The 23898-nt window shown below is 55.5% G+C and overlaps 1 protein-coding gene across 1 annotated transcript in view; it reads left to right on the top strand.

Annotated features, from left to right (window-relative positions):
• Positions 1-23898, top strand: part of Obscn (obscurin, cytoskeletal calmodulin and titin-interacting RhoGEF) — a 150599-nt gene that overhangs the window by 79862 nt on the left and 46839 nt on the right. Inside the window, 17 exon segments of the mRNA XM_045151723.1 lie at positions 170-438; positions 793-1056; positions 5248-5511; positions 6050-6313; positions 6668-6931; positions 7803-8069; positions 8693-8959; positions 9052-9324; positions 9844-10119; positions 10555-10751; positions 10923-10998; positions 16286-16558; positions 18033-18328; positions 18473-18758; positions 19750-20126; positions 21042-21918; positions 22690-22968. Coding sequence (XP_045007658.1) covers positions 170-438; positions 793-1056; positions 5248-5511; positions 6050-6313; positions 6668-6931; positions 7803-8069; positions 8693-8959; positions 9052-9324; positions 9844-10119; positions 10555-10751; positions 10923-10998; positions 16286-16558; positions 18033-18328; positions 18473-18758; positions 19750-20126; positions 21042-21918; positions 22690-22968 — 5069 coding nt within the window.

Raw genomic sequence — 23898 nt, 5'->3', positions numbered from 1 at the left:
AGCACCACAGGTGGAACACTGAGAGAAGAAACCCGAGAAAGTAAAATGCAAAGCCTGTCCACAGCACACCAGCATGTGTCCTGCTCCAGTGGGTTCTGTCTGTGTGCTGCCCATGTCTTGTTCCTTTTAGGAGCTCAAAGCATGATTATCCCGGTGTCTTTTTGACCTCCGCAGCCCTGCCCACCAAGTTCACGGAGGGTCTGAGGAGTGAGGAGGCCACAGAAGGGGCCACCGCCACCCTGCGGTGTGAGCTGAGCAAAGAGGCCCCTGTGGAGTGGAGAAAAGGAACAGAGATCCTCAGAGATGGGAACAGATACAAGCTGAGGCAGGATGCGGCCGTGTGTGAGCTGCAGATCTGTGGCCTGACCACTGGCGATGCTGGAGAATACTCATGCGTGTGTGGGCAGGAGAAGACTTCGGCCACATTGACTGTCAGGGGTAAAGATCATGTGTGACCACATGAGCCTGAGGCTTTTGGTGTCTCCATTGTTGTCTCATCACGATTTCTGTCTCCACATGTGACTCAGATTCTGTGGCCATCTGTCCTGTAACTGGGGTCTTCTGGGCATCTGTCTCCCCTTCTCCTTGTCCAGGAGATGTGTCCACATCCACATCAGTCCTGTCACCTCCTCTGTTCCTCAAGGGACTTTGTTTCTCTCACCATCTGCACCTTTGTCACTTGCTCATGTCGTGATCCGTTGGCACCATGTGTGGCTCTTTGTGGGTCGTGCGTCCTGTGCACAGGGTTCTGCAGACAGCTTCACATTCTCAGTGACTGCTGGGTCCTCTCAGCCCTCCCTGCCAGGTTTGTAGAAGACGTGATGAGTCAGGAGGCCCTGGAAGGGGCCACAGCCACGCTGCGATGTGAGCTGAGCAAGGCGGCCCCTGTGGAGTGGAGGAAGGGAACAGAGATCCTGAGAGATGGGGACAGATACAGCCTGAGGCAGGACGGGACCGTGTGTGAGCTGCAGATCTGTGCCCTGGCCATGGCAGACGCCGGGGAGTACTCGTGCGTGTGTGGGCAGGAGAGGACCTTGGCCACGCTGACTGTGGATGGTAATGTTTTCATGTGGCCACTGAATGATTTACCTTCTCCCATGTGTCCCATGTGGGCTGTGTTCTTCCCTTGTCTTCTGATGTCATCATGTCATTCCTACACTATACACCTGTGATCTGTCCCACAAATGCACCCTGACTTGGCATACTCTAAGGCCAGGATATGGACTCTAGGGGAGAATAGTGTGGATACCCAAGGGAAATGCCAAAAGACGGAAGGCCTCCTGGAACTACTGGCATCTTGATGGGGGTTGTGGAGTCGCCTAGGCCCTTGGTCTCAGCTATGTGGTTGAGAACATGTATTCCCCTTGATGAGCATGCACAGCTGTGTTGGCAGTCCTGAGAAAGGTGACTAAGCAGGCATTCCTGATTTAGGTGACAGCATTTCATTGTTTCTTGTGGATAAGGCCTGGCTTTTGCTCGGGCTGACATGACGAAGCACCACCAGCTGAGTGGCTGGAAGAACAGGTTCCTTTTCTCGGAGTTCTGGAGTTCTCAAGTGTTGGCAGCATTGGTTTCTTCTGTGAATGGTGGTTGTCTTCTCCTTGTGTCCTCACATGGCCACTTACTGTGTCTCTGTCCAATCTTTCTTTAATTTTTTTGGTTCATTATTTATTTATTTATTTGAGAACGACAGACAGAGTGAAAAGGGCAGGTAGAGAGAGAGAGAGAGAGAGAGAGAGAGAATGGGCGCGCCAGGGCCTCCAGCCACTGCAAAACTCCAGACGTGTGCCCCCTTGCGCATCTGGCTAACGTGGGTCCTGAGGAATTGAGCATCGAACCGGGGTCCTTAGGCTTCACAGATAAGCACTTAACCGCTAAGCCATCTCTCCAGCCCTTAAAATAGTATTTATATTTGTTTATTTCTTTGAGAGAAAGCAGCAGAGAGAGAATGGGCATGCCAGGGCCTTAAACCGCTGCAGATGAGCTCCATGCACATGTGCTGCCTTGTGCATCTGGCTTGCATGGGTCCTGGGGAATTGAACCTTGGTCCTTTGACTTTGCAGGCAAGTGCCTTACCTACCTAGCCATCTCTTCAGCCCCAATCTTCTCTTCTTATATGGACACTGGCCATATTGAATTTGGGTCCAGCCTGACACCCTCTTTTTATTTTTAACTTAATTCCTTCCTTAAATACTTTTCTTAAAAGAGTGACATTTTGTGGTACTAGGAGAGTTGAGACATCAGTGTGTGACTTAGAAGGGACAGTTTAGCTCCACAGATACTCTCCTCTCTGCCTTCTCCAAGTCCATGTTCTTTACCCATGTAAGATACATCCACCTCACCCCCACTGCACAGAATCTTAAGCCATTCAAATATCCAATCTACATCTAAGTCCATATCTCATGTCAGTGTCTTAAGTATGAAAACTGAGGTGTCATTCATTCTGAGTCATAATTGTCCTCTACCTATGACTGTTAGGATCACGCAGAGTGTATGCTTCAAAGCAATGATGGGACAGCCATAGGATAGACATTCAAAATGAAGTGGGCAGTTGGAATGAAGAGATAGGCCATATATATATAAAGCCAGTCTGAAACTGCAGAGCAACCACATCAGATTTCATGGCACAATAGTTCCCCTAGCTCCTCTCAGCTCAGTCTCTCACCCAGATTGTCGGTGGTCTGGCCCTCAGGAGCCAGTAGCATTCCTCTCCACCTCTGGTCCACTCCTAATGGTCACTTTTTTTTTTGAGGTAGGTTCTCACTCTAGCTCAGGCTGACCTGGAATTCACCATGTAATCTCAGAGTGGCATTGAACTCATGGTGATCATCCTACCACTACCTCCCGAGTGCTGGGATTAAAGGCATGCACCACCAAGCCCGGCTAATGGTCACCTTTTTTTGAGACAGTGTCTTGCCATGTAGGTGTAACTGGCCTGGAAAACTCTTTGTAGTCCAAGCTGGCCTCACACCTGTGGCAGTTTTTCTTCCTCTGCTTTTCAGGTGCTGGAGTTAATAGGCAGCAACCACCACAGCCAGCAATGGCCATTGCACTTGAAAGGTGACATGTGTTGGCTCATCCTGTAGCTCCCAGAAGTCTTGACAACCTGCTTCATTCTCACCATTTTTTTTTCTTTTTCCTTCTTTTCCAAGCTGGCAGCATTATCTGGCAGAACATTCTGCATGTAGTAAAACAAGAGGAGAGAGATAAATAGAAAAGTATTGAGCAAAACAGAAAATAACTGATATTTAGAAAATTGACTAGCTTCTCAAAAGCTAGAAAACCCCTGAAACTCGAAATGAATGAAAATCTATTTGCCTCTTTCATTACCCCAACACTTATAGGCCTCGCTGTAATCATTCTCATCGTTGCGATACCAAATATTTATTTATTTATTTACTTATTTATTTATTTATTTATTTGAGAGCGACAGACACAGAGAGAAAGACAGATAGAGGGAGAGAGAGAGAATGGGCGTGCCAGGGCTTCCAGCCTCTGCAAACGAACTCCAGATGCGTGCGCTCCCTTGTGCATCTGGCTAACGTGGGACCTGGGGAACCGAGCCTCGAACCGGGGTCCTTAGGCTTCACAGGCAAGTGCTTAACCACTAAGCCATCTCTCCAGCCCGCGATACCAAATATTTTTATCCCTACCTCAAACCGACTCCTCACGAATCGAGTTTTGACCTTACAACGGTGACTCATCCAAACAGTCTTAAAACAAATAATGGCAATGCACAACAACAAAGGACGCTCCTGATCCCTTATGTTAGTATCTCTAATCATCTTTATTGGTTCAACTAATTTGCTGGGGTTACTCCCTCATACCTTTACACCCACAACTCAACTATCAATACGTTTAGGAATGGCCATCCCACTCTGAGCCGGGTCTTTTCATGCTACAGAAATTAAGAAACCATGTTCTGGAGAGAATGTCAGGACATGGCTAATCATGGTTTTACAGAAGCCAAATCCAGAGATGGGGAATCCCGGAAAGACTCGTGGAGGACACACAGGAGTGCCCCATGACTTCATGGGAGGACAAAATGCCATATGTTCAGGTGCTTAATAAAGAAAAAAATTATTTCCTTCTCTTTCTGGAGGCCAGAAGCTGGTTACAGGGACAGGGTTGGCTCTGTCGGAGCCTCTTCCACTGGCTTCCTGGCAGCTGTGTGCCCCGAGTCTTCATGTGGTCATCCTTTGTTCATACCCTAGTCTCTTGTAAGGATTCTTGTCCTTTTTTTAAAAAAAAATTATTTTTATTTATTTATTTGAAAGCGACAGAGAGAGAGAGAGGCAGATATATAGAGAGAATGGGCACACCAGGGCCTCCAGCCACTGCAGACAAACTCCAGATGCATGCGCCCCCTTGTGCATCTGGCTAACGTGGGTCCTGGGGAATTGAGCTTTGAACCGGGTCCTTAGGCTTCATAGGCAAGCACTTAACCTCTAAGCCATCTCTTCAGCCCTCTTGCCCTTTTTGATTAGCGCTTACTCTCATGACCTCATTTAACCCATCTGCAGACACAGTTATTTTCTGAGGTAATGGGGGCTAGGAATTCAGCATTCCTCTTCTGGAGGGGCATGGCCCCACCATAGGTGTAAGCAAGACAAGCCACGATCGATGCTTATTCATGAGACTTACATTGAAGTCAGGAGGGAAAAGAGCAGGTCAGGTCAGAGGGCCACGGAAATGACTAGGAGGCCCCAGCTGGACTCCAGAGGTGAGAATCCAGGGCACATGAATTGAGGAGGTGACACCAGTGAGGGAGTGTGGTTCCAGTAGTGTCAGGACAGGAGCGTGTGACATGGAAAACCAGTACACGGGGCTGGTATGGTGTGCAGTGAGCCCAGGTTGGTCCAGACCTGGACAGTGCTAGATGGAGTCCCTGTGTGGATGGGAATTCCATGCATGAGGCTACGAGACATCACAGCTGGAAGGTTCCTTTCATGGGGGCCAGGCGAGACATGTCTGTCGTACTGCGTACGCTGGTGTGGTCTGAAGGAGTCTGGCATGCCTTCTGTCGATGAGAGGCCATGGGCAGGGAAGTGCCTTTGCGAGGATAGGGTGGGAAGAGTGCCTGTCTTCCAGTGAGCCTGCATCTGCGCAGGCACAACGGAGGAACCTCAGTCAAACCGTCGTTCGTCTGCCCTTCCCCTTCCTGTTCCTGTTTCCTTCCTGGATATTTAGGTCATGACCCTCAAAACAAAAACGCGTGATGGCTTTTGTCCATCTAATCCTTCTTAGCCCAGCCCACGCGGTTCACAGAAGAACTGAAGCCCCTGGAAGCTGTGGAAGGGGCCACGGCCACTCTTCAGTTTCAGCTGAGCAAGGAAGCCCCTGTGGAGTGGAAGAGGGGCTCAGAGACCCTCAGAGATGGAGCCAGATACAAGCTGCAGCAGGAGGGGGTCACGTGTGCGCTGCACATCTGCAGCGCAGCCGTGTCGGATGCGGGAGAGTATGCGTGTGTGTGCGGCGAAGAGAAGACCGTGGCCACGCTGGCTGTCAAGGGTAAAGACCACTACTCAGCCAGTCAGTCCGTGTTCTGGTGCCTGAGTGAAGAGCATCTTTCCATACACACTCTTCAGCATTTTCCTCCCAGAGTCCGTGTCCCTCCTCTTCCCTGTCAGTGCATAGGATCTCTTGCTACTTCTTGGGATGCATTAACCAGGAGACAGCAGCATCTACAGCCAGCTTGTTGTTCCTTGTGTCACTGTGGGGTTTGTCCTTTTGGGTCCTGTGTCTTATTACTGTCATGTCCTATCGCCCAAAGTTCTCCAAGGAATTTGAGTTTCTCCTTGTGCTTCTGACTCCGTGGCCCTGCATGCCAAAATCACGTACAGAAGGGGATCTGCGGAGGCCGTAAAAGGAGAAGGGAAGGAGGCCTTGCTGTGCACTGGCTGGCTTGAGCAAAGCCACGTTCTACAGCCTGTCCTCAGCGCACCCATGCAGGCTCTCTGTCTAGTTGACTTTTGTGTCTCCGTGGTGCTGTTCACGTCCTGTCTTCCCCTGGTTCAGATAGCATGATTCGGCCTGTGTCTTTCTCCAGCCCTGCCGGCCAAATTCACTGAAGATCTGAGGAGTAAAGAGGCCACAGAAGGGGCCACCGCCACCCTGCGGTGTGAGCTGAGCAAAGAGGCCCCTGTGGAGTGGAGAAAAGGAACAGAGATCCTCAGAGATGGGAACAGATACAAGCTGAGGCAGGATGCGGCCGTGTGTGAGCTGCAGATCTGTGGCCTGACCACTGGCGATGCTGGAGAATACTCATGCGTGTGTGGGCAGGAGAAGACTTCGGCCACATTGACTGTCAGGGGTAAAGATCATGTGTGACCACATGAGCCTGAGGCTTTTGGTGTCTCCATTGTTGTCTCATCACGATTTCTGTCTCCACATGTGACTCAGATTCTGTGGCCATCTGTCCTGTAACTGGGGTCTTCTGGGCATCTGTCTCCCCTTCTCCTTGTCCAGGAGATGTGTCCACATCCACATCAGTCCTGTCACCTCCTCTGTTCCTCAAGGGACTTTGTGTCTCTCACCATCTGCACCTTTGTCACTTGCTCATGTCGTGATCCGTTGGCACCATGTGTGGCTCTTTGTGGGTCGTGCGTCCTGTGCACAGGGTTCTGCAGACAGCTTCACATTCTCAGTGACTGCTGGGTCCTCTCAGCCCTCCCTGCCAGGTTTGTAGAAGACGTGATGAGTCAGGAGGCCCTGGAAGGGGCCACAGCCACGCTGCGATGTGAGCTGAGCAAGGCGGCCCCTGTGGAGTGGAGGAAGGGAACAGAGATCCTGAGAGATGGGGACAGATACAGCCTGAGGCAGGACGGGACCGTGTGTGAGCTGCAGATCTGTGCCCTGGCCATGGCAGACGCCGGGGAGTACTCGTGCATGTGTGGGCAGGAGAGGACCTTGGCCACGCTGACAGTTAAGGGTAAAAACCTACGGGCACAGGGCTTATTTGGTCTTCTGTCCTTTTTCTCTCTCCTCTTTGTCTTTTGTTGCATTTGTCTTGTCTCATCCTCTGTATCAGAACTTCCCAATGTCTTGGTGTCCCCTCCAGTCTCCTCACTGCCAGTCTTCGTGTGGGTACAAATACCCCCTCCCCGTCCTCTGTGTCTCACCTTTGATACCCTTCATTTGAGTTTCTACATGCCATGCTTAGCCCAAAGCTCTCTCTTGTTTTGGTGAGTTGGACATCCAGATAGTAAGGTGGGTCTCCCAGCGGTGCCCTGTATCCTATCTCTCCTACCAGGTGTGGCCCTGTGAGCACAGTGGCCGCTGCCATACCTTAGAGTCTCAGGAAGTTGGAGGACAGACCCTGCCTGGGTCTGGGGAGCCTGGCTCTTCCCTCAAGTCTGAGGAATACAACTCTACTCTGATACCTGAGGGACAAGGCCCTGTCCTGGGGCTGGGGAGGAGCTGGACCATGCTCTAGAGTCTGGTCTGAAGCTGTGTTCTTGGGGGCCAAGGCCCTTTCTCTGGGCTCTGGCCTGGGAAGACAGTGACCCTGCCATAGCCACATGGCTGGACTAGCCCCTCTTCTGAGACAAATGCCTTCTCTTGGTCTTGGAGACAGGCCCACAGGGGGCTGGAGCTTCTGAATGGGGTGCCAACACAAGAAGAACCAGGGTCAGATCTTGAAACCTCCCCCACCTGCCCTACCAGCTTCCATACCCTTGAAACCCACCCAGACCCATGCTCTGCAATTTCTTCAACCCGTAGGCAGCCCACCTTATATGGAGGTAGACTGCCTTGGGGTTGGGTCTTGAGCTGAGCTTGCCATCCATCCAATCTTCCTGCAGCCCCACAAGTGGTGTTCCGGCAGCTGCTGCACAATCTGCAGGCAGAGGAGGGTTCCACCACCTGCCTGCGGTGTGAGCTGTCCACACCCGATGCTGCCGTCGTCTGGAGTAAGAGTGGCCTGGAGCTGCAGGCTGACGAACGCCGGGAACTACAGCGGAGGGGATGCGTGGCGGAGCTGGTGCTGCGGGATGTGCGCCGTGAGGATGCGGGAGAATACAGCTGCACCTGTGGCTCCCAGGCCACGAGTGCCACGCTTATGGTCACACGTGAGTGACAGGCTTATCTGCTCCAGTGTAGTGGGCCAGCGGAGTGGAATCGAGTTGGCACAGTTTCTGTGCTGACCCTCACCGTTGTGGCCGCAGCCTGGGCGGTCCTAGGAGGACTCACTGGGATTGCAGGGATGGGGTGAGCCCTGCAGAGAGGTCCACTGCTCCCACCTGTAGCCAATCCCCTGAGGCTCCTCCTCTGAGCACATCCTTGCTGTCACCACATCTTGGCTTAGGGATCTGCTCTCATACCCTCTCTTCTCCACGGTAGCTTCCCCATTGTTCTGTCAGGGTGCCCACGGCTGTGCCCTCTGGTCTTACCCTTCTGGCACCCTGTAGTTCAGATGCTTTCCTGACTGTATGCTGCTTGTTGCAGCTGACCCCGAGGTCCTTCGCCTGTGCCCAGAGCTGTCCTGCGCGTGGCTCTCCTCCGTCGCCCCTCTAGGACTTCCTTTCAGACTCTCTCCACTGCCCCGTGCAGCTCCCCAGTTCTTCCCCATGGCCTTGACCACAGGTCTATCATGATAGGGCTTCCTGCCCCTAGCATACAGCACGTCTCTGTGACGCTTCACCCTCTTGCCTACTCAGGGACCTGCTCTCACACTGTCCCTTTAACCCCACAGCTGCTCCTGTGAAGTTCCTCCAGGAGCTGCAGGCCCAGGAAGTGGACGAGGGGGGCACTGCCCACCTGCACTGCCAGCTGAGCCAGGCGGGCCTGAGTGTGGAGTGGCGCAAGGGCTCCCTGCAGCTTTTCCCTTGCACCAAGTACCAGATGGTGCAGGAGGGCCTGGTTGCAAAGCTGCTGGTGCGTGGGGCGGAGCAGGAGGATGCCGGCGACTACACCTGTGACGCAGGCCACGTGCAGAGCACAGCCAGGCTGTCAGTCCGTGGTAAGCTGCCTGGAGCTCCCGCACTCCCTGGAAACACAGGGGACCCAGGGCTTGCAGCTCTTAAGTATTCCTTGTTTTTGGCCCCCCAAAAGCTCCCAAGCCCAAGTTCAAAACTGGGCTGCAGAGCACGGAGCAGGAGGCAGGTGGCGTGGCCCGACTATGTTGCCAACTGAGTGAAGCTGAGCCAGGAGCCCTGGTGCAGTGGCTCAAGGAGGGTGTGCAGCTGCATGTCAGCCCCAAGTATGAGATTCGTTGCCAAGGGACCACATGTGAGCTGCTGATCCACGGGCTGGAGGCCAAGGACACTGGCGAGTACGCCTGTGTAGTAGGAGGCCAAAAAACCTTGGCATCTCTCAGAGTCAAAGGTAAGCAGTCGATTTTGGGAGTGGGGTGTGAGCCCTCGGCTTTAACGCTGTCCTGGGTGCAGCTCACAGTGTGGCCCCGTACCTCCCATTACAGCTGTCTCTCCTCCATGCTAATCCTCTAAGTAAAGGGCTGTGGCAACCAGGGACTAGACCTCAGTCCACAAGGGCTCCCGTCTCCTGTTCCCTAGCAGGCAGATGACATAGCCTGGCTGACCTGGCTGGCCACCTTGGAGCCTGCGCTTGCTCCTCCGGAAGGCATCATGGTGGTCTAGTGAGCACAGGGCTGGCCATATGTTAGGGAACAGGGTACCCACTGTCTTGAAAATGGAGCTGCACCCATTGTCCATCAGGAGACAGGTGACCCAGCCCAGTTTCTGTGTGTGGGGGCCCAGCAGGTGAAAGGCCATGTGGAGTAGTAGAAGGGTGTTGGGGTGGCTAGGAGAAAGCTTTCTGGGGGGGCCATGGGAGCTTGGCTTAGGCTAGTGAGAGCGTTTCTCTCCTGCCCCACCCCCACCCCAGAGCCTGAGGTGACCATTGTGCGGGGACTGGTTGACGTTGATGTGCAGGCTGATGAAGATGTGGAGTTCAGCTGCGAGGTGTCACGGGCGGGGGCCGCAGATGTGCAGTGGCGCCTCCAGGGCTTGCCACTGCAGAGCAACGAGGTGACCGAGGTGGCTGTCCTTCCGGATGGCCGCACTCACACACTCCAGCTGAAGGGTGTGACATTGGAGGACACTGGAACCGTCTCCTTCCACGTGGGCAGCCACTCGTCTTCTGCTCAGCTTACAGTCCGAGGTAGCCAACTCTTCTTCCTCACCTCATTGGGGCGGAGAAAGCCCCAGGGTTACTGTCTTTGGGGGCTATGGTACTGGCAGGGGGATTGACCTGTATGCTAGCCATTTCTAGGTGGCTCCAGGACTGAGTCAGGCCACAGATAAGTGCAGTGGGCATCCCAGAAGCTTATACGGGGTTGGAGTTTGGGTCCCCACCTCCCAGTCCTGATGAGACCATGCAAATTGCAGCCTGCCCCAGCTGTCAGTCATTTCCAGCACCTCCACGGGTCAGAGACTGAGAGCTGCAGGAAAGGTTCTGACAACGTGTCCCCATGAGCTCGTCTTCAGGGATTGGGGTGGGGTGGAGTGCCAGAGAGGACCCCAGGGGCATGGGACCTCTGCCGAGCACAGCAGCGTTCCAGATGCAAAGGCTGATGCCTGTGCCTCCCATGTCCAGTTCCCGAGGTGACCATCCTGGAGCCCCTGCAGGACGTGCAGCTCAGTGAGGGCCAGGATGCCCACTTCCAGTGCCGCCTGTCCAGGGCCTCAGGCCAGGAGGCCCGCTGGGCGTTGGGAGGGGTGCCCTTGCAGGCCAACGAGATGAATGACATTACCGTGAAGCAGGGCACGCTTCACTTGCTCACGCTGCACAAGGTGAGGCTCTGGGACCTGCCTTCAGCTGCATGCAGATGGTTGGGAGTCCATTTGGGGGGATCAGGTTGGGAAGGGGATGAGACCCTGTCCTGAGGGACTGTAAAGACAGATCTGCCCTTTGTGACCCAGGCTGAGGCTGCAGGGCCAAACATCTTCTCCCTTCCTCCTCAGGTAACCCTTGAGGATGCTGGAACCATCAGTCTCCAAGTGGGTTCATGCTCCTCAGAAGCCCAGCTGAAGGTCACAGGTGGGCGCCCCTGTCCCACACCCAGGCTCTCTGCCTGTGGATACCTGTGTCTCCCGGCATCGTAGCTCCTGGAGGGAGTCAAAAACCCGAATCTTGCAGTAGTAATTTTTGCCTTAGGCCTGGCATTTTTCAGTGTCTGGTCACAAAAGCCATGGCCTGGAGAGGCCACTAAGATGGGCTGGTGAAAATGTCCTCCAAAAGTCCTGGAGGGAGGTAATGGCATTTCAGACCAGAATTGCTACTGTCTGCCGGAGAGAATTGCAGTCTCGCTGCCTCGAGCTTGAGCCGTGAGAGGAGACAGTACCAACTCCTCCGGTGCAGGTCCTGGCATGTGCACATCCAGTGAGCTCAAAAGTGTGGACACAGCCATATGCACATTCATAAAACAGGCATAGGTCTGGCCATGGTACAGCAAAAGTGTGGACACAGCCATATACACACTCATGAAACATTCATAGGTCTGGCCATGGTATAGGGCCCTAACATGCGCATGAGACTTTAGGAACCTGCAACTCAATTATACTTTGCCTCTGGACTAGCCAGTTGTGACTGCTTGGCTTTGAGTAACTGCCCTTGCTGTTGTAGTCCTGGTTCTCGATCTGGTCTGGTCATCGCTCCCATCACCCATCCATCCACGCACTCGTCATGTGTCCATCTCCCACAATCCAGCCATCCATTCACTGCCTCACCCGCGTTCTCCACCAGCCCCCGTTATTCACCCACCTTCCATTTACTCACCACCATCTTCCACACCTAGCTACTCATTCACCTCTCTTCTTATGATCAGTCCATGAAGCCATCCTCCATCCATTCATCATCCATCCACACGTTCGCCTCTCTGCTCCTCCACCATCCACGCGTGCAACCAGCCATCCAGTCTTCTGTTCACCTCAGCCCAGCTCTGAGCTTCTGCCCTTCATGTCTTGTGATTCACAAGACGGGCCACATGTGCCTTTGTCCTCATGGAGCCCCCAGGTCTACTGGGGGTGGCTAGACATAGCAACAGTATGTTCTGAATCCCATTCCCCCTGAAACTTCAGGGACAGCCAGACACAGTCATATCTCTGAGCTGGGAAAGGCTATCAAGTGTCATTGCCCTTAAGTTGAGTGATGAAGAGGGAGAGACTCAATGGATATTCCGAGTAAGGGAAGAGCAGGAAGGGCTTGAGGTCACTGGAGCAGAGCACCATGTCCCTGCTGTGGACTAGATGTCCCCAGCCTGGGTAAGGTGGCCCGTGTTCAGAGATGACTCGTATGGCCTCGGGTGGTCGTGGGTGTGAGTGTGAATGGGTGCCCGTGGACCAGCTTGGACACTGGCGTTAAAGGAGGGAACAAGGTGCTGACAGAGCAGGAAATGGGAGTCAGTTACACATTTGGGGAAGGCAGATTGGGGACTAGCACTGGTATGTCTGTGGGAATGGTGTGAAGGCTCCTAAAGGAGCTCCCACGGGGGTGGGCCTGGGGGCTTCCCTGCCCAGCACTGTCTGTGTGAACTGAACTTTATATGTGGTTCCTACCTACCTCCTCTGGCCATTGTCCCATGGGATAGAAACCTCTGGACTTTGTCAGCTGCCCCCAGGAAGGGATGTGGAAAGTGCTCAAAGAGAAGCATAGGATAGAAGTGGCATCTTTTGACTGGCCTCAGGTAGCAGGTGTTGAAAGAAGCCTTGATCATGCCCTTCTGTCTGGTCTGGGGCATGGGAAGTAAGCCATGTGGACACTGATTTTTCAGCTCAGCTGTGGGCTACCTTTGGTGTCTAGTTAAGAGGTGGGTGGGGTGCAGGGGGACTAGATGGGTAGCACCTGCGTATAGGAGGCCTCCTGAGCTTGGAGCCTGCTGTGTGATGGCAGAAGCGCCCAGCGTTAGGGGCCTGGGGTCCTAAGCTGACAGAATCTGGGGAGACATCTGGACAGAGTGTCCCTGGGGATGGAAGAAGCATGTGTTTCCATACCTTTAGGGATGGACAGCTCACTTCAGGGACTGACTCCCATCCCCTTGAAGTAGCAGGCCCCGGGGTACCTCCTTCCTGCCCACATTGGGTCAGATGAGGCACCAGGAAGAACCCCAAGTTGGACTTGTTCCTTCCGCCTTCTGAGAAGGGACAGCTATCATTGGTCCCCTCTGGGTGAAGCCAGGAGTGCTCTGAAGGGGTGTGTGACATGCTCAGTGGCTCAGCCGCTTTTCATGAGCTCACTGTGGGTGGCTTGGGTGTCTTTTCCCCCGTCTTCCTCCTCTCCTCTCTTCTCCTCTTCCCTCCCTCCCCCCCCCTTTTCTCTCCAGTGTAGGCTAGCTGGTCAGAATGGATTTTTGGAGCGCAGGCCCAGGCTAGTCTGGTCTGGGTGGCCCACACCAGTGATTCCCAGGGTGGTTCTAGAAAATTCTTCTTGGGACACCAATCTAGAGAAGAGCACCCTGACCACCTTTCCCTACCTATGCACCAAACAGCAGAGGTTACCTGATTAGAACACCGAGGTTCCCCACACACCAAATAAGTCTCCAGTGCACACTAACTGGGTGCCATATAACTTGATTCATTTCTGACACCACCAGGGTTAACAGACTCATAGGCTTAGTCCCATAAGATCCCCCACTTTGGGTACCAGTTGCAAATACCAGGCTGTTAATTGTTCTTCCAAATGAGTGTAAGTGCCGGGGGGGGGGGTGGTCATTGCCCCCTTGGGTTTGATTTTGAAGCAGTTATAATTACTGCTTTATTACACAAGATATTACCTAGGAGCAGCCAGATAGAGGACCAGTGTGGGACAGGGTATGGTGGAAGGAGCAGAGAACCCCTCCTGCCCCAGGCTTCTTTAAGGTTAACAGGTTACTGAAGTCTTCCTTCTCTAGAGGCTGATGGGTTAGACATTCCAACTGTCTAGTCTCGTGGCCTTTTTAGTGACCAGTCCCTTCCTGACGCTGTCCCTTCATTAGCATAACCTCTGGTGTGATCAAAAGGAGCTTGCTATTAATAACAGCACCCTTAACGTTCAGCACAGTCTGAGGGGCTTGGGACCTCTGTGCCAGGAACTGGGGCAGAAACCACATTGGCTGTCATACTACGCTCCTGTGCCCGTGCCTCTGAGGATGCCCCCCCCATGCCATGGGTCCCAGCGTGCCCCGGCCCAGACCTCCTTCTCACCCTCTCGCACAGAGGCAGCAGTATGCCTGATACATGGCTTGCAGAACGTGGATGTCTTCGCGGGGGAGGTGGCCACATTCTCCTGTGAAGTGTCTCGTGCGGGTGGGCCGGAGGCCCGTTGGTGGCTGGATGGCACCCTGCTGCAGGACAGCCCTCAAAGTGTCATCACTGTGCGAGAGGGGACCCTTCACTCCCTCACGCTGTCAGATTTGGGGGTGGCCGACTCAGGCACCATCACCTTCCGCGCAGGGTCCCTGGTCTCCACAGCCAAGTTGTTGGTCAAAGGTATTGGCCAATGGGGACTTCCCCATGCTGACGCTTTTGCCTCTGCTGTCCCTGCATGCTTCCCACAGGGTCCCAGGGAGCAGAGGAGCACCAGGGACAGGCCCCCAGTGCCACAGAGTGGGCATTCTCTGTGCCTGTTGTCTACCCAGGGCAGCCCCAGATGGGCACAGAGGGCGGCTCATGGCTCACTTCCTTAGTGGGAAGTCCAGACTCAGGAAATCATTTGGATGGAGGGCACCTGCTATTTGGGGTATATGGCCTCTAACCTTGGGTCATCGCACTGCTGGCATTATACCCGAGCCACAGAGGCCAGTCCTTTGGGGGGACCTTCCTGGGCCTCTGATGGAGAAGGCCCTGCCTCATACCCTGGCTCCGTCTGACCTGCTCATGCCTGCTTCCATTGCTGTGGGCTCAGCTGGGGTCTTCCCTTCTGAGGAAGACCAGCAGGCTGCTCCTTCCTCTTGGCTTCACTCAGTGCCTTTGCCTCACATCTCCTGTAAGCCCTCATAAAACCAGGTTTTGGGTGAACAGATGTTTGTTGAATAGGATTCCAACGAGTGGAGATAGGATAGGGGCTCCAAGGGCAACATCAAGGCCCCTGGACAAGGGCAAGCTGGACTACAACTGAAGGTCCTATGCAAGGGCCTGAGACACCAGAAATATGCAAGGTGGGACATGTGTGTTTGCCTTGGGCTAGCGGGGCTCATCCCTGACAGACAGACAGACATCCTGATTGCATTATCTGCCATGGGTGGGGATGAGACATGTCTAGTGTGGAGGCCTCTGGAGTGGTGTGGGTAGGTTCCTTTCCTGGCCGCGTCTCAGGCACCCGTCGCTAAGCCATTGCCCTCCAAAGCCTTATGCCTGCCGCCGCTGAAACCACTAACACGGACATCAGAGGGCGGGTGGGCCATGGTGACACTGCCTAGGGGCTGACGCGTGTCCGGCGTGTTGGCCGACAGATCCCACGGTGGAGGTGGTCAGTGCCATGCAGGACCTGGCGGTGGAGGAGGGTGGCTCCGCCGAACTCCTCTGCCAATACTCACGGCCCGTGCAGGCCACATGGAAGCTGGACGAGCGGGAGGTGTGCGCAGATGGGCACCGTGTCACCATAGAGCAGGACTGGACCGTGGCCAGGCTGACCTTCAGGCCAGCCCTGCCCAGTGACAGCGGCATCTATTCTTGTGAGGCCGCAGGCACCCGTGTAGTCGCACTGCTACAAGTGCAAGGTGAGGTCACTTGGCAGGTAGACCCAGATGCTCCTGGCACAAAGCTGGGCAGTGGCCACCAGCCCCTCAATGTAGGTGGCCCACTTGGAGGGGAGAAGCTGTGGAGGTGGCAGCAACAGCTTTAGCTGGATTAGGGTCCCGCAGCTGCAAGCTTGTGGCTTCCATGAGGAACAGTGACCAATAGAACCGGCCAGAGGGGGTAGCCGGGCGGTACGCTGCAAGGGAATTTGGTCAGTGTGAAGAGAGCATGCCGAAGGGCCATGTACAGGCTATGCCTCCGGGCTGCGGAGGTCGTGGTGGTCAAGGGCACAGCTCTTGAGTGTCCAGCAGGGTTTGAGTCTGCCTTTGTGAGTTTGTGGTCTGTGGATAGCTGTGAGGTTTCTCATCTGTGCAGTGTGAGATGCTGCTTGCCCACATGGAGCCCAGTGCTAACGGGAAGTTTCCAGAAAGGGCATTGGGAGAAACACTGGGTGACCTCACCTCGTCCAGTGGTCCCTTGCTTGAGTGCTGCCCTCCATGGTGGCTGCTGAGGTGGCATTCCATTTGGCCCTTTATAGGTTGAGGGCTCTTACAAGAGAAATAGGAGGGGATGCCCTGGAGGCGGCAGTGCTCTGATTCCCTCTCCCCCTGCAGCCAAGAACACAGTGGTTCGTGGCCTGGAGAATGTGGATGCCCTCGAGGGTGGCGAGGCTTTGTTTGAGTGCCAGCTGTCCCGGCCAGAGGTGGCCGCCCACACCTGGCTGCTGGATGATGAGCCAGTGCACACCTCGGAAAACGTGGAGATGGTCTACTTCGAGAATGGACTGCGGCATCTGCTGCTGCTAAAAAACCTGCGGCCACAGGACAGCTGCCGGGTGACCTTCCTAGCCGGAGACGTGGTCACATCTGCGTTTCTCACTGTCAGAGGTGACAAACTGAGGGATTGGAAAGATAGGGAGAGACTAGGCTGCAGTGCGAGCAAAGGTGGTGGAGGAGGGGGTCGGCGTGGGACCAGGCTGGCCTCCAAGACCCCATCCCCCCAGAGGCTCCGCAGAGCAGGAAGAATGATGATCTCTGAGTCCCTCCCGCCTCCCAACTAGAAGGCTGTGCTTCCCAGCAGAACTGAAGGGCTGAGGTGGGAGCCGCAGGGCATGCAGAGTCAGTTACCAGATGAGCATCTACCTGTACCTGGGAGCTGCCACTGCAGGGTGGGGCAGGACACAGGGAGTGGGCGGAGCTTCTGAGACCCCTCCCACCAGAGGCTTTGCCAGACCAGAAGAGTTGGATCATGTCAGACCTTGGAATCTTTGCACAAATGCTGGTCTGCTGGGGTGTGAGACAGGCTGGGCAGCTGGATGGGAAATGGAGAGGAATGAAGAGGTCTCCAAGACCCTCCAGTACCTTCATGGGGCCAGAGGTCTCTAAGGACCCTCCCCCTGAAGGCCCCCACTGAAGCAGGAGTGAAGGTGCAGGTGAGGTCTTTGTGAGATTCCGGTCTTGAGGTGTTGGTCTGAAACACCTCTAACTCGAGGCTGGATTGACAGGAGGCTTTGTAAGGGCCAGGGGTCTTGCATTCTCCACCCAAAGTACTTTTCCCTTTGCAAATACTCCCTCTGTCCCTCACAGGTTGGCGTTTGGAGGTCCTGGAGCCCCCAAAAGACGCATCTGTAAGAGTAGGAGCACAGGCCCATTTCGCCTGCACGCTGAGCGAGACGGTGCCTGTGGGTGAGGCCACCTGGTACATCAACGGGGCTGCCATCCAGCCCGAAGATGCTGACTGGGCAGTGACAGCTGATGGCAGCCATCACACCCTGATGCTGCGCAGTGCCCAGCCCCAACATGCTGGGGAGGTCACCTTTGCGGCCCGCGACGCGGTGGCCTCAGCACGCCTCTCTGTGCTGGGTGAGTGGCTGGCCAAGGCCCTTCCTCTGCTGGTTGTGTCTGGGGCATGTTTCCCCCCCAAGACCCCAGGCAGGTGATCAGCCAGGGCTGCATGCTTTAGAGTCTAAAGATGGTGCTCCTGTTCCTGTAGTGCCTCCTGCATGTCTGACCCGAGGTGTCCATGCTCAGCGTGGGTACTCCGTGAGGCCAGGCCCCTTGAGGTCCTGTCCCTTCTCCTCCTCCTCTCCACCAGTGCAGATTCAAGCCCAGACTTGCGGAGATGGGCAGGAGGAATGAGGTTCTCCAACCCCATGCTCAGGTCACTCACTGGTGACTGCGATGCTCCAATATACCGGCCCAGAGGGTTTCTGCAGCATCCCTCCCTCCTGAGACAGGCTGGGCCATGGTGCCAAGAAGGGTTCTGCCCCAGTGCCCATGCCATGTCTAGTGGCAGACCCCATGGGCTGCTAGAGGAGCATCAGACTCCAGTGGTTGTATTGACCTGTCCCCTTCCCTGCAGGTCTCCCTGACCCCCCAGAGGACGCTGAAGTGGTGGGTCGTAGCGGCCGCTCTGTGACCTTGTCCTGGGTGGCTCCCACGAGCGATGGTGGCGGCGGTCTGTGTGGCTACCAGGTGGAAATGAAGGAGAGCTCCACGGGCCAGTGGCGGTTGTGCCATGAGCTGGTGCCCGGGCCGGAGTGTGTGGTGGATGGCCTGGTCCCCGGGGAGACTTACCGCTTCCGAGTGGCAGCTGTGGGCCCAGCGGGTGCCGGTGAACCCGTGCACCTGCCCCAGATGGTCAGGCTGGGTGAGTCAGTGCCCTCAGTCCAGGAGAGGACCCAGCTGCCCAAGCTGGAGGGAGGTAGCCCCACTCATGGAGTGGGATCTGGACCCTGGGGTCCATCCTGGCTGACATGGCCTGTCCTCCGTGGACACTGTTCCTCAGCAGAATCGACGGAGCCTGCGCCTTCCCCAGCCGCAGCTGCAGCTGCAGCCATTGTCCCCGAACGACGGCAGGCGGTGACCGGTGAGGATGTGTGTCTGGAGTTCGAGGTGGCGGCTGAGGCTGGCGAGGTCATCTGGCACAAAGGGACAGAACGCATCCAGCCTGGTGGGCGCTTCGAGGTCCTCTCTCGGGGTCAGCGGCGGACACTGGTGATCAAGGGCTTCAGGAGTGAAGACCAGGGCGAGTACCGCTGTGGACCAGCCCGGGGCCCACCCTTCGCTGGAGCTGCCACCTTCCAGGGTGCGAGACGGGCTGAGGGGTAGGAAGCTGTGAGGGTGAGGAAGGGCTGCCCTGGCCTTGCTCTCCTGCTGCACTCTGGATGCAGGACGGAAGGTCCTCTCCAAGACTCCGTGTGAAGTAGGAGCGAGACCGAGGCTTGGCCAGACGAGACAGATCTCACATAGCAGAGAGCCATACCCTAGGCCAGCCTCCCACCCCTCAATATAACCCGTGCTCGCTCCCCCAAGTCCTGAACCCCATACATGCTGAGTCTGTCCTTCCAAGAGGTCTGGGGTCTTTGCCTGACGTCACTCCACTCTGAGCATCCTCACTCTGCCAGTCCGCTTTGCAGTCCAAGACACTGAGTTCTGTCTTCATGCTGGTCACCACCCCCATGCTGAGGCATGCCCTCAGAGTACTCTGAGCACCCCCTCCCCGTGCTTTGATCTTTCCACGCCCTTAAGCCCTCTCCCTTTTCCCTGTGCCCTGAGGCCCCACCTATATGGCGTCCCCTAGGCTCCTCCATGCTCACGGACCTTCCGAACCTTGTTCGGAGTCCCTCCCCGAACTCAGCACTCCTGCCCTGGGCCCCATCTGTGCTCTGAGTTCCTCCTGCACCCACTACATGCTGAGCTCTGTCCTGAGCCCGTGTTCCTTCTCCCTTCCCTTTTGAATCTGCCACAATCCTAATGTCTCCTTTCTGTGTGATGCTAGGCTCCTATCTCAGTGGCAGGGCAGGGCAGGCAGAACTAAACCCAATCTAATTTTGCAGAGACATTCTCTGCTCTGGTGTAGCCTCCATGTGCCCTGTGCAGGAGGAAGACTAAAGGGGAGCTAACACGGGGCGGAGTGCTGAGGCTTAAAGCTCCCAAGAGCTGGTAAAGGTACCTGGTCAGGTCGGGAGCGGAGTTCTAGTGAGGCCACAACCAGGCCACACCCCAGTCAGCAACACAGGCAGGCCTAGAGCTGTGGCTCTGTCCTAACCCACTAACCGATCTCTTGCTGTCCTCAGTGGTGCTGGCCTCTGGCACTGAGAACGAGGCCTCCACACAACCCAGTCTGCCCCCTGAGGCGGCCCAGGAGGGCGACCTGCATCTGCTCTGGGAGGCCCTGGCCCGGAAGCGCCGCATGAGCCGGGAGCCCACCCTGGACTCCATCAGTGAGCTGCCTGAGGAAGACGGCCGCGTGCAGCGCCTGCGGCAGGAGGCGGAAGAGACAGCCCCTGACCTCTCCGAGGGCTACTCCACGGCCGATGAGCTGGCACGTACGGGAGAAGCTGACCTGTCACACACCAGCTCTGATGACGAGTCCCGGGCGGGCACCCCTTCCCTGATTACCTACCTCAAGAAGAAGGCCGGGAAACCTGGGGTCTCACCCTTGACCAACAAGGTGAGCCTCCTGCTGGGCCTGGAGGAGACGACTGGAGGTCTCAGATCCTCATCCATCCTTGTGGACATCCTTAATTTCTCAGCTTATCCTTCCACCTCCTACTCATCTGTGTCCTCCCTACCATCCGCTGATCCAGCCATCCATCATCCCTCTGCATATCCTTACATGCATCTGTCTCTGTTCATTTATCTCCCAACCATCCTTTCATCCATCTGTACATCCATCTGCCCATCTGTCCATTATCCATGATCCTTCCACTCATCTCTCCACTATCCATCTCTCTTACACCTGTTCAATGGTTTAGCCACTTATCCATCAACCTCTTAACCCACCTAGCTCTATCCATCTGTCCACCAATCTGTTTATCTGCCTCTTCTGTCTGTGTGCCATTTTATCTATTCATTTTCCAATCGGTTTGTCATCTGTCTATACAGTCATCCATCCACCCATCCATCTCTTTACCCGTATATTTGCCCACCATCCATCATGTCATCCACCATTCATTCATTCCTCCTGTACTTGTTTGCCTGTCCATTTATCTATCAACTTTTTTACCCATCCATCCACCCAACTGTTCATCTGCCCACCCTTGTCTATCTTGCCCAGTCTGCTCAGCGACGCAGCCACCTGTATGCACATTTTCCCCATGCGTTCTCCATCCATTTGTATCAGTTACCTTCCGGATACTGAGACAGAATAAGGCTGGGTGGTTTTATAATGTCATTTCCTGGAAATAGACTTGATTCTGGAGAGCGGAAGGAGCCAGCAGGCACCTGGGCTCAGTCAAGCTAGTGTGACTGCCAAGGCCTTGGGGGGGTGGGGGCGGGGTCGCAGAATGCAGTGCTGGAACGAGACCTGCGCTGTGTTCCTGGCCTGTGTTTCTCTGCCTTGCTATATCACGACCTGTGCCCGCAGCCTGGTACCCCGCCAGTCCCCGCTGTAAAGCCACAGAAGCAGCCAGAGCAACCAGCCCCTGTGCGCCAGCCACCGGGAGACTTGAGCGCTGAGGACCTAGCTGACCCCTCCCTGGACAAGGCAGCCATCAAGATCCAGGCTGCCTTTAAGGGCTACAAGGTGCGAAAGGAAATAAAGCAGCAGGAAGGGCCCGTGTTCTCTCGCACGTTTGGGGACACCGAGGCACAGGTGGGAGATGCCCTGCGGTTGGAGTGTGTGGTGGCCAGCAAGGCAGATGTACGGGCCTGCTGGCTGAAGGATGGCGTGGAGCTGACCGATGGGCGGCACTACCACATTGACCAGCTCGGGGATGGCACCTGTTCTCTGCTGGTCACCGGCCTGGGCCGTGCTGACACTGGACGCTACACCTGTCAGGTGAGCACCAAGTTTGGCCGCGTGAGCCACAGTGCCTGCGTGGTGGTCAGTGGGACAGAAAGTGAGGCTGAGAGCTCCTCGGGGGGCGAGCTGGACGACGCGTTCCGCCGGGCTGCCCGGCGCCTGCACCGGCTCTTCCGCACCAAGAGCCCGGCAGAACTTTCAGAGGAGGAGCTCTTCCTCAGTGCAGACGAGGGCCCTGTGGAGCCAGAGGAGCCTGCAGACTGGCAGACCTACAGGGAGGACGAGAACTTCATTCGCATCCGTTTTGAGGCACTCGAGGAGGCCCGCCGGGCAGTCACCTGCTTCCAGGAGATGTTCACCAACATGGGCATTGGGGTAGAGATCAGCCTCGGGGAGCCCGGGCCCCGGGGGGTGGAGATGCGCATTGGCAAGGTGGCCTCTGTCCCAACCCCTGCGGTGACAATGGAGCCTGCATCCAGCCTGCTGACTGCTGATGCTGGTGAGTCCACAGGCTGCGTTGCCCTGGGGTGGGGGTGGGGGGTCTAGGGTGGAGGTGGCGTGGAGGAAGTAAGGCTGGCGGAGACAATCGGGCAGGCACTTGCCCTTGCCGCACCCTGGAATCAGCTCCCGGGGTGGAAGAGCCCTGTCTTGGAGGTTAAACAGCTGAATTTGAGTCACAGCTGTGCCTTCAGGAGCTGTGTATTTTGGGGGAAGCTATTCAGCCTCTCTGAGCATCATGGGAGCATGAATACTTCTCCTTCTGGAATTTTTAAGCAAGATTTTAAGAAGTAGCCTGTATGCATCAGAGGGTTCCTCGTGGTCCTTTCTGCACATTTCCCATTTCAACAACCAGAGTACCATGCCACTGTGAGCTTGAGTGTCTCCTGGCACATTAGGAGATTATAAGACCTCAGGTCTTGAAACAGCCTCAGTTTGAGTCCCCTGCATCTGTAGGTCCCTCGGCCACTCCTGCTGGAATCCCAGCCCACCTCCCCCACCCTTCTTTCTGCCCTTTCCAGTTTGCCATCTCTTTTGCCTCATGGCAACTTAGACATCAAGAGGGAACTCTTAAGAACAAGGAAGGAGAGGAGAGGAGCTCAGCAGGCAGACTCCGGGTGTGACTAGATGAGGGTCTGTAAGCGCTCCTAAGTGAACAGCTGCTGGGCACACCACTGGTGTCACACCACCTCCTGTAGCAACCTGCGTGTGTAAGGCAGCTGGATACGATGGGCCTGCGCAGTGCTAAGTGACCGCACCCTGCCTGTCCCAGCCCCAGTGTTCCTGACGGAGCTGCAGAACCAGGAGGTGCAGGATGGCTACCCTGTGAGCTTCGACTGCGTGGTGACAGGGCAGCCTGTGCCCAACGTGCGCTGGTTCAAGGACGGAAAGTTACTGGAGGAGGACGATCACTACATGATCAATGAGGACCAGCAGGGTGGCCACCAGCTCATCATCACAGCCGTGGTGCCGGCGGACATGGGAGTCTACCGCTGCCTGGCCGAGAACAGCGTCGGCGTTTCCTCCACCAAGGCTGAGCTCCGCGTGGAGTGTGAGTGCTGGGGACCTCCAGAGTGGGTCGGGGTGTGGTCCTGAGGGCCTCAGATCAGGCAGGAGTGGGGGCTGGGGAGAGGAGGTGTCTCTGGGAGCTTGGGCCAAAACCAGAGGCCCCCGGGGAGCAGGTTAAGGAGGAGGGGGTTATGGCCTTCAAGCCTGTTCAAGGGGAAGAGGCTGGAGGACTGTGAAATGGAGATCCTGAGTGAAAAAGGAAGCTCAGCAAAAAGATTGAGGCCAGTCTTCCCCCACTACCTGCTTGACCGCCACCCCCCGCCCCAGGCCACCAAAGACCCTGGGTGGTTTGACTAAAAAGCCCTTTGCAGAAGTTCACTGTCACTGTAAACAGTGACTGGCACCGTGGAATAGTAAGAAATACAGAAACACACAGTTTGCCGGGTGTGGTGGCGCACGCCTTTAATCCCAGCCCTTGGGAGGCAGAGGTAGGTGGATCACCATGAGTTCGAGGCCACCCTGAGACTACATAGTGAATTCCAGGACAGCCTAGGCAAGGATAAGACTCTACCTTGAAAAAACAAACAAGAAAAAAAAGAAAGGGAAAGGAAAGGAAAAGAAAAGAAAGACAGACTTGATCTTTGTCCCTGACTGTTGACACAGAGGTGCTCATTCTCCTGTGAGTTCTTTGGTGCCAGGAGTGTCTCCCATGGCAGTAGTGACTCTTGGAGGGCCTTTAGGTGGTTCCAGCATGAGAACCACTGGCTAGGAAGACCAGCCTTGCTGGGAAGCCTGTGCCCTTCCGCCCCATCTTCCATCCTCTTTGGGATGGTCACTTGATGGCACTGCCATAAGGAAAACCATGAGTGAGGCTGGAGAGAAGGCTCAGCAGTTAAGACACTTGCCTGCAGAGCCCGAAGACCCAGGTTTGATTCCCCAGCGCCCATGTAAAGGCAGGTGCGCAGGGTAGTAC

Source organism: Jaculus jaculus, chromosome 6 (assembly GCF_020740685.1).
Source record: "Jaculus jaculus isolate mJacJac1 chromosome 6, mJacJac1.mat.Y.cur, whole genome shotgun sequence".
Classification (NCBI taxonomy): Eukaryota; Metazoa; Chordata; class Mammalia; order Rodentia; family Dipodidae; genus Jaculus; species Jaculus jaculus.
Note: the sequence above shows the minus strand (reverse complement) of the source record. Positions and strands in the feature narration are given on the sequence as shown.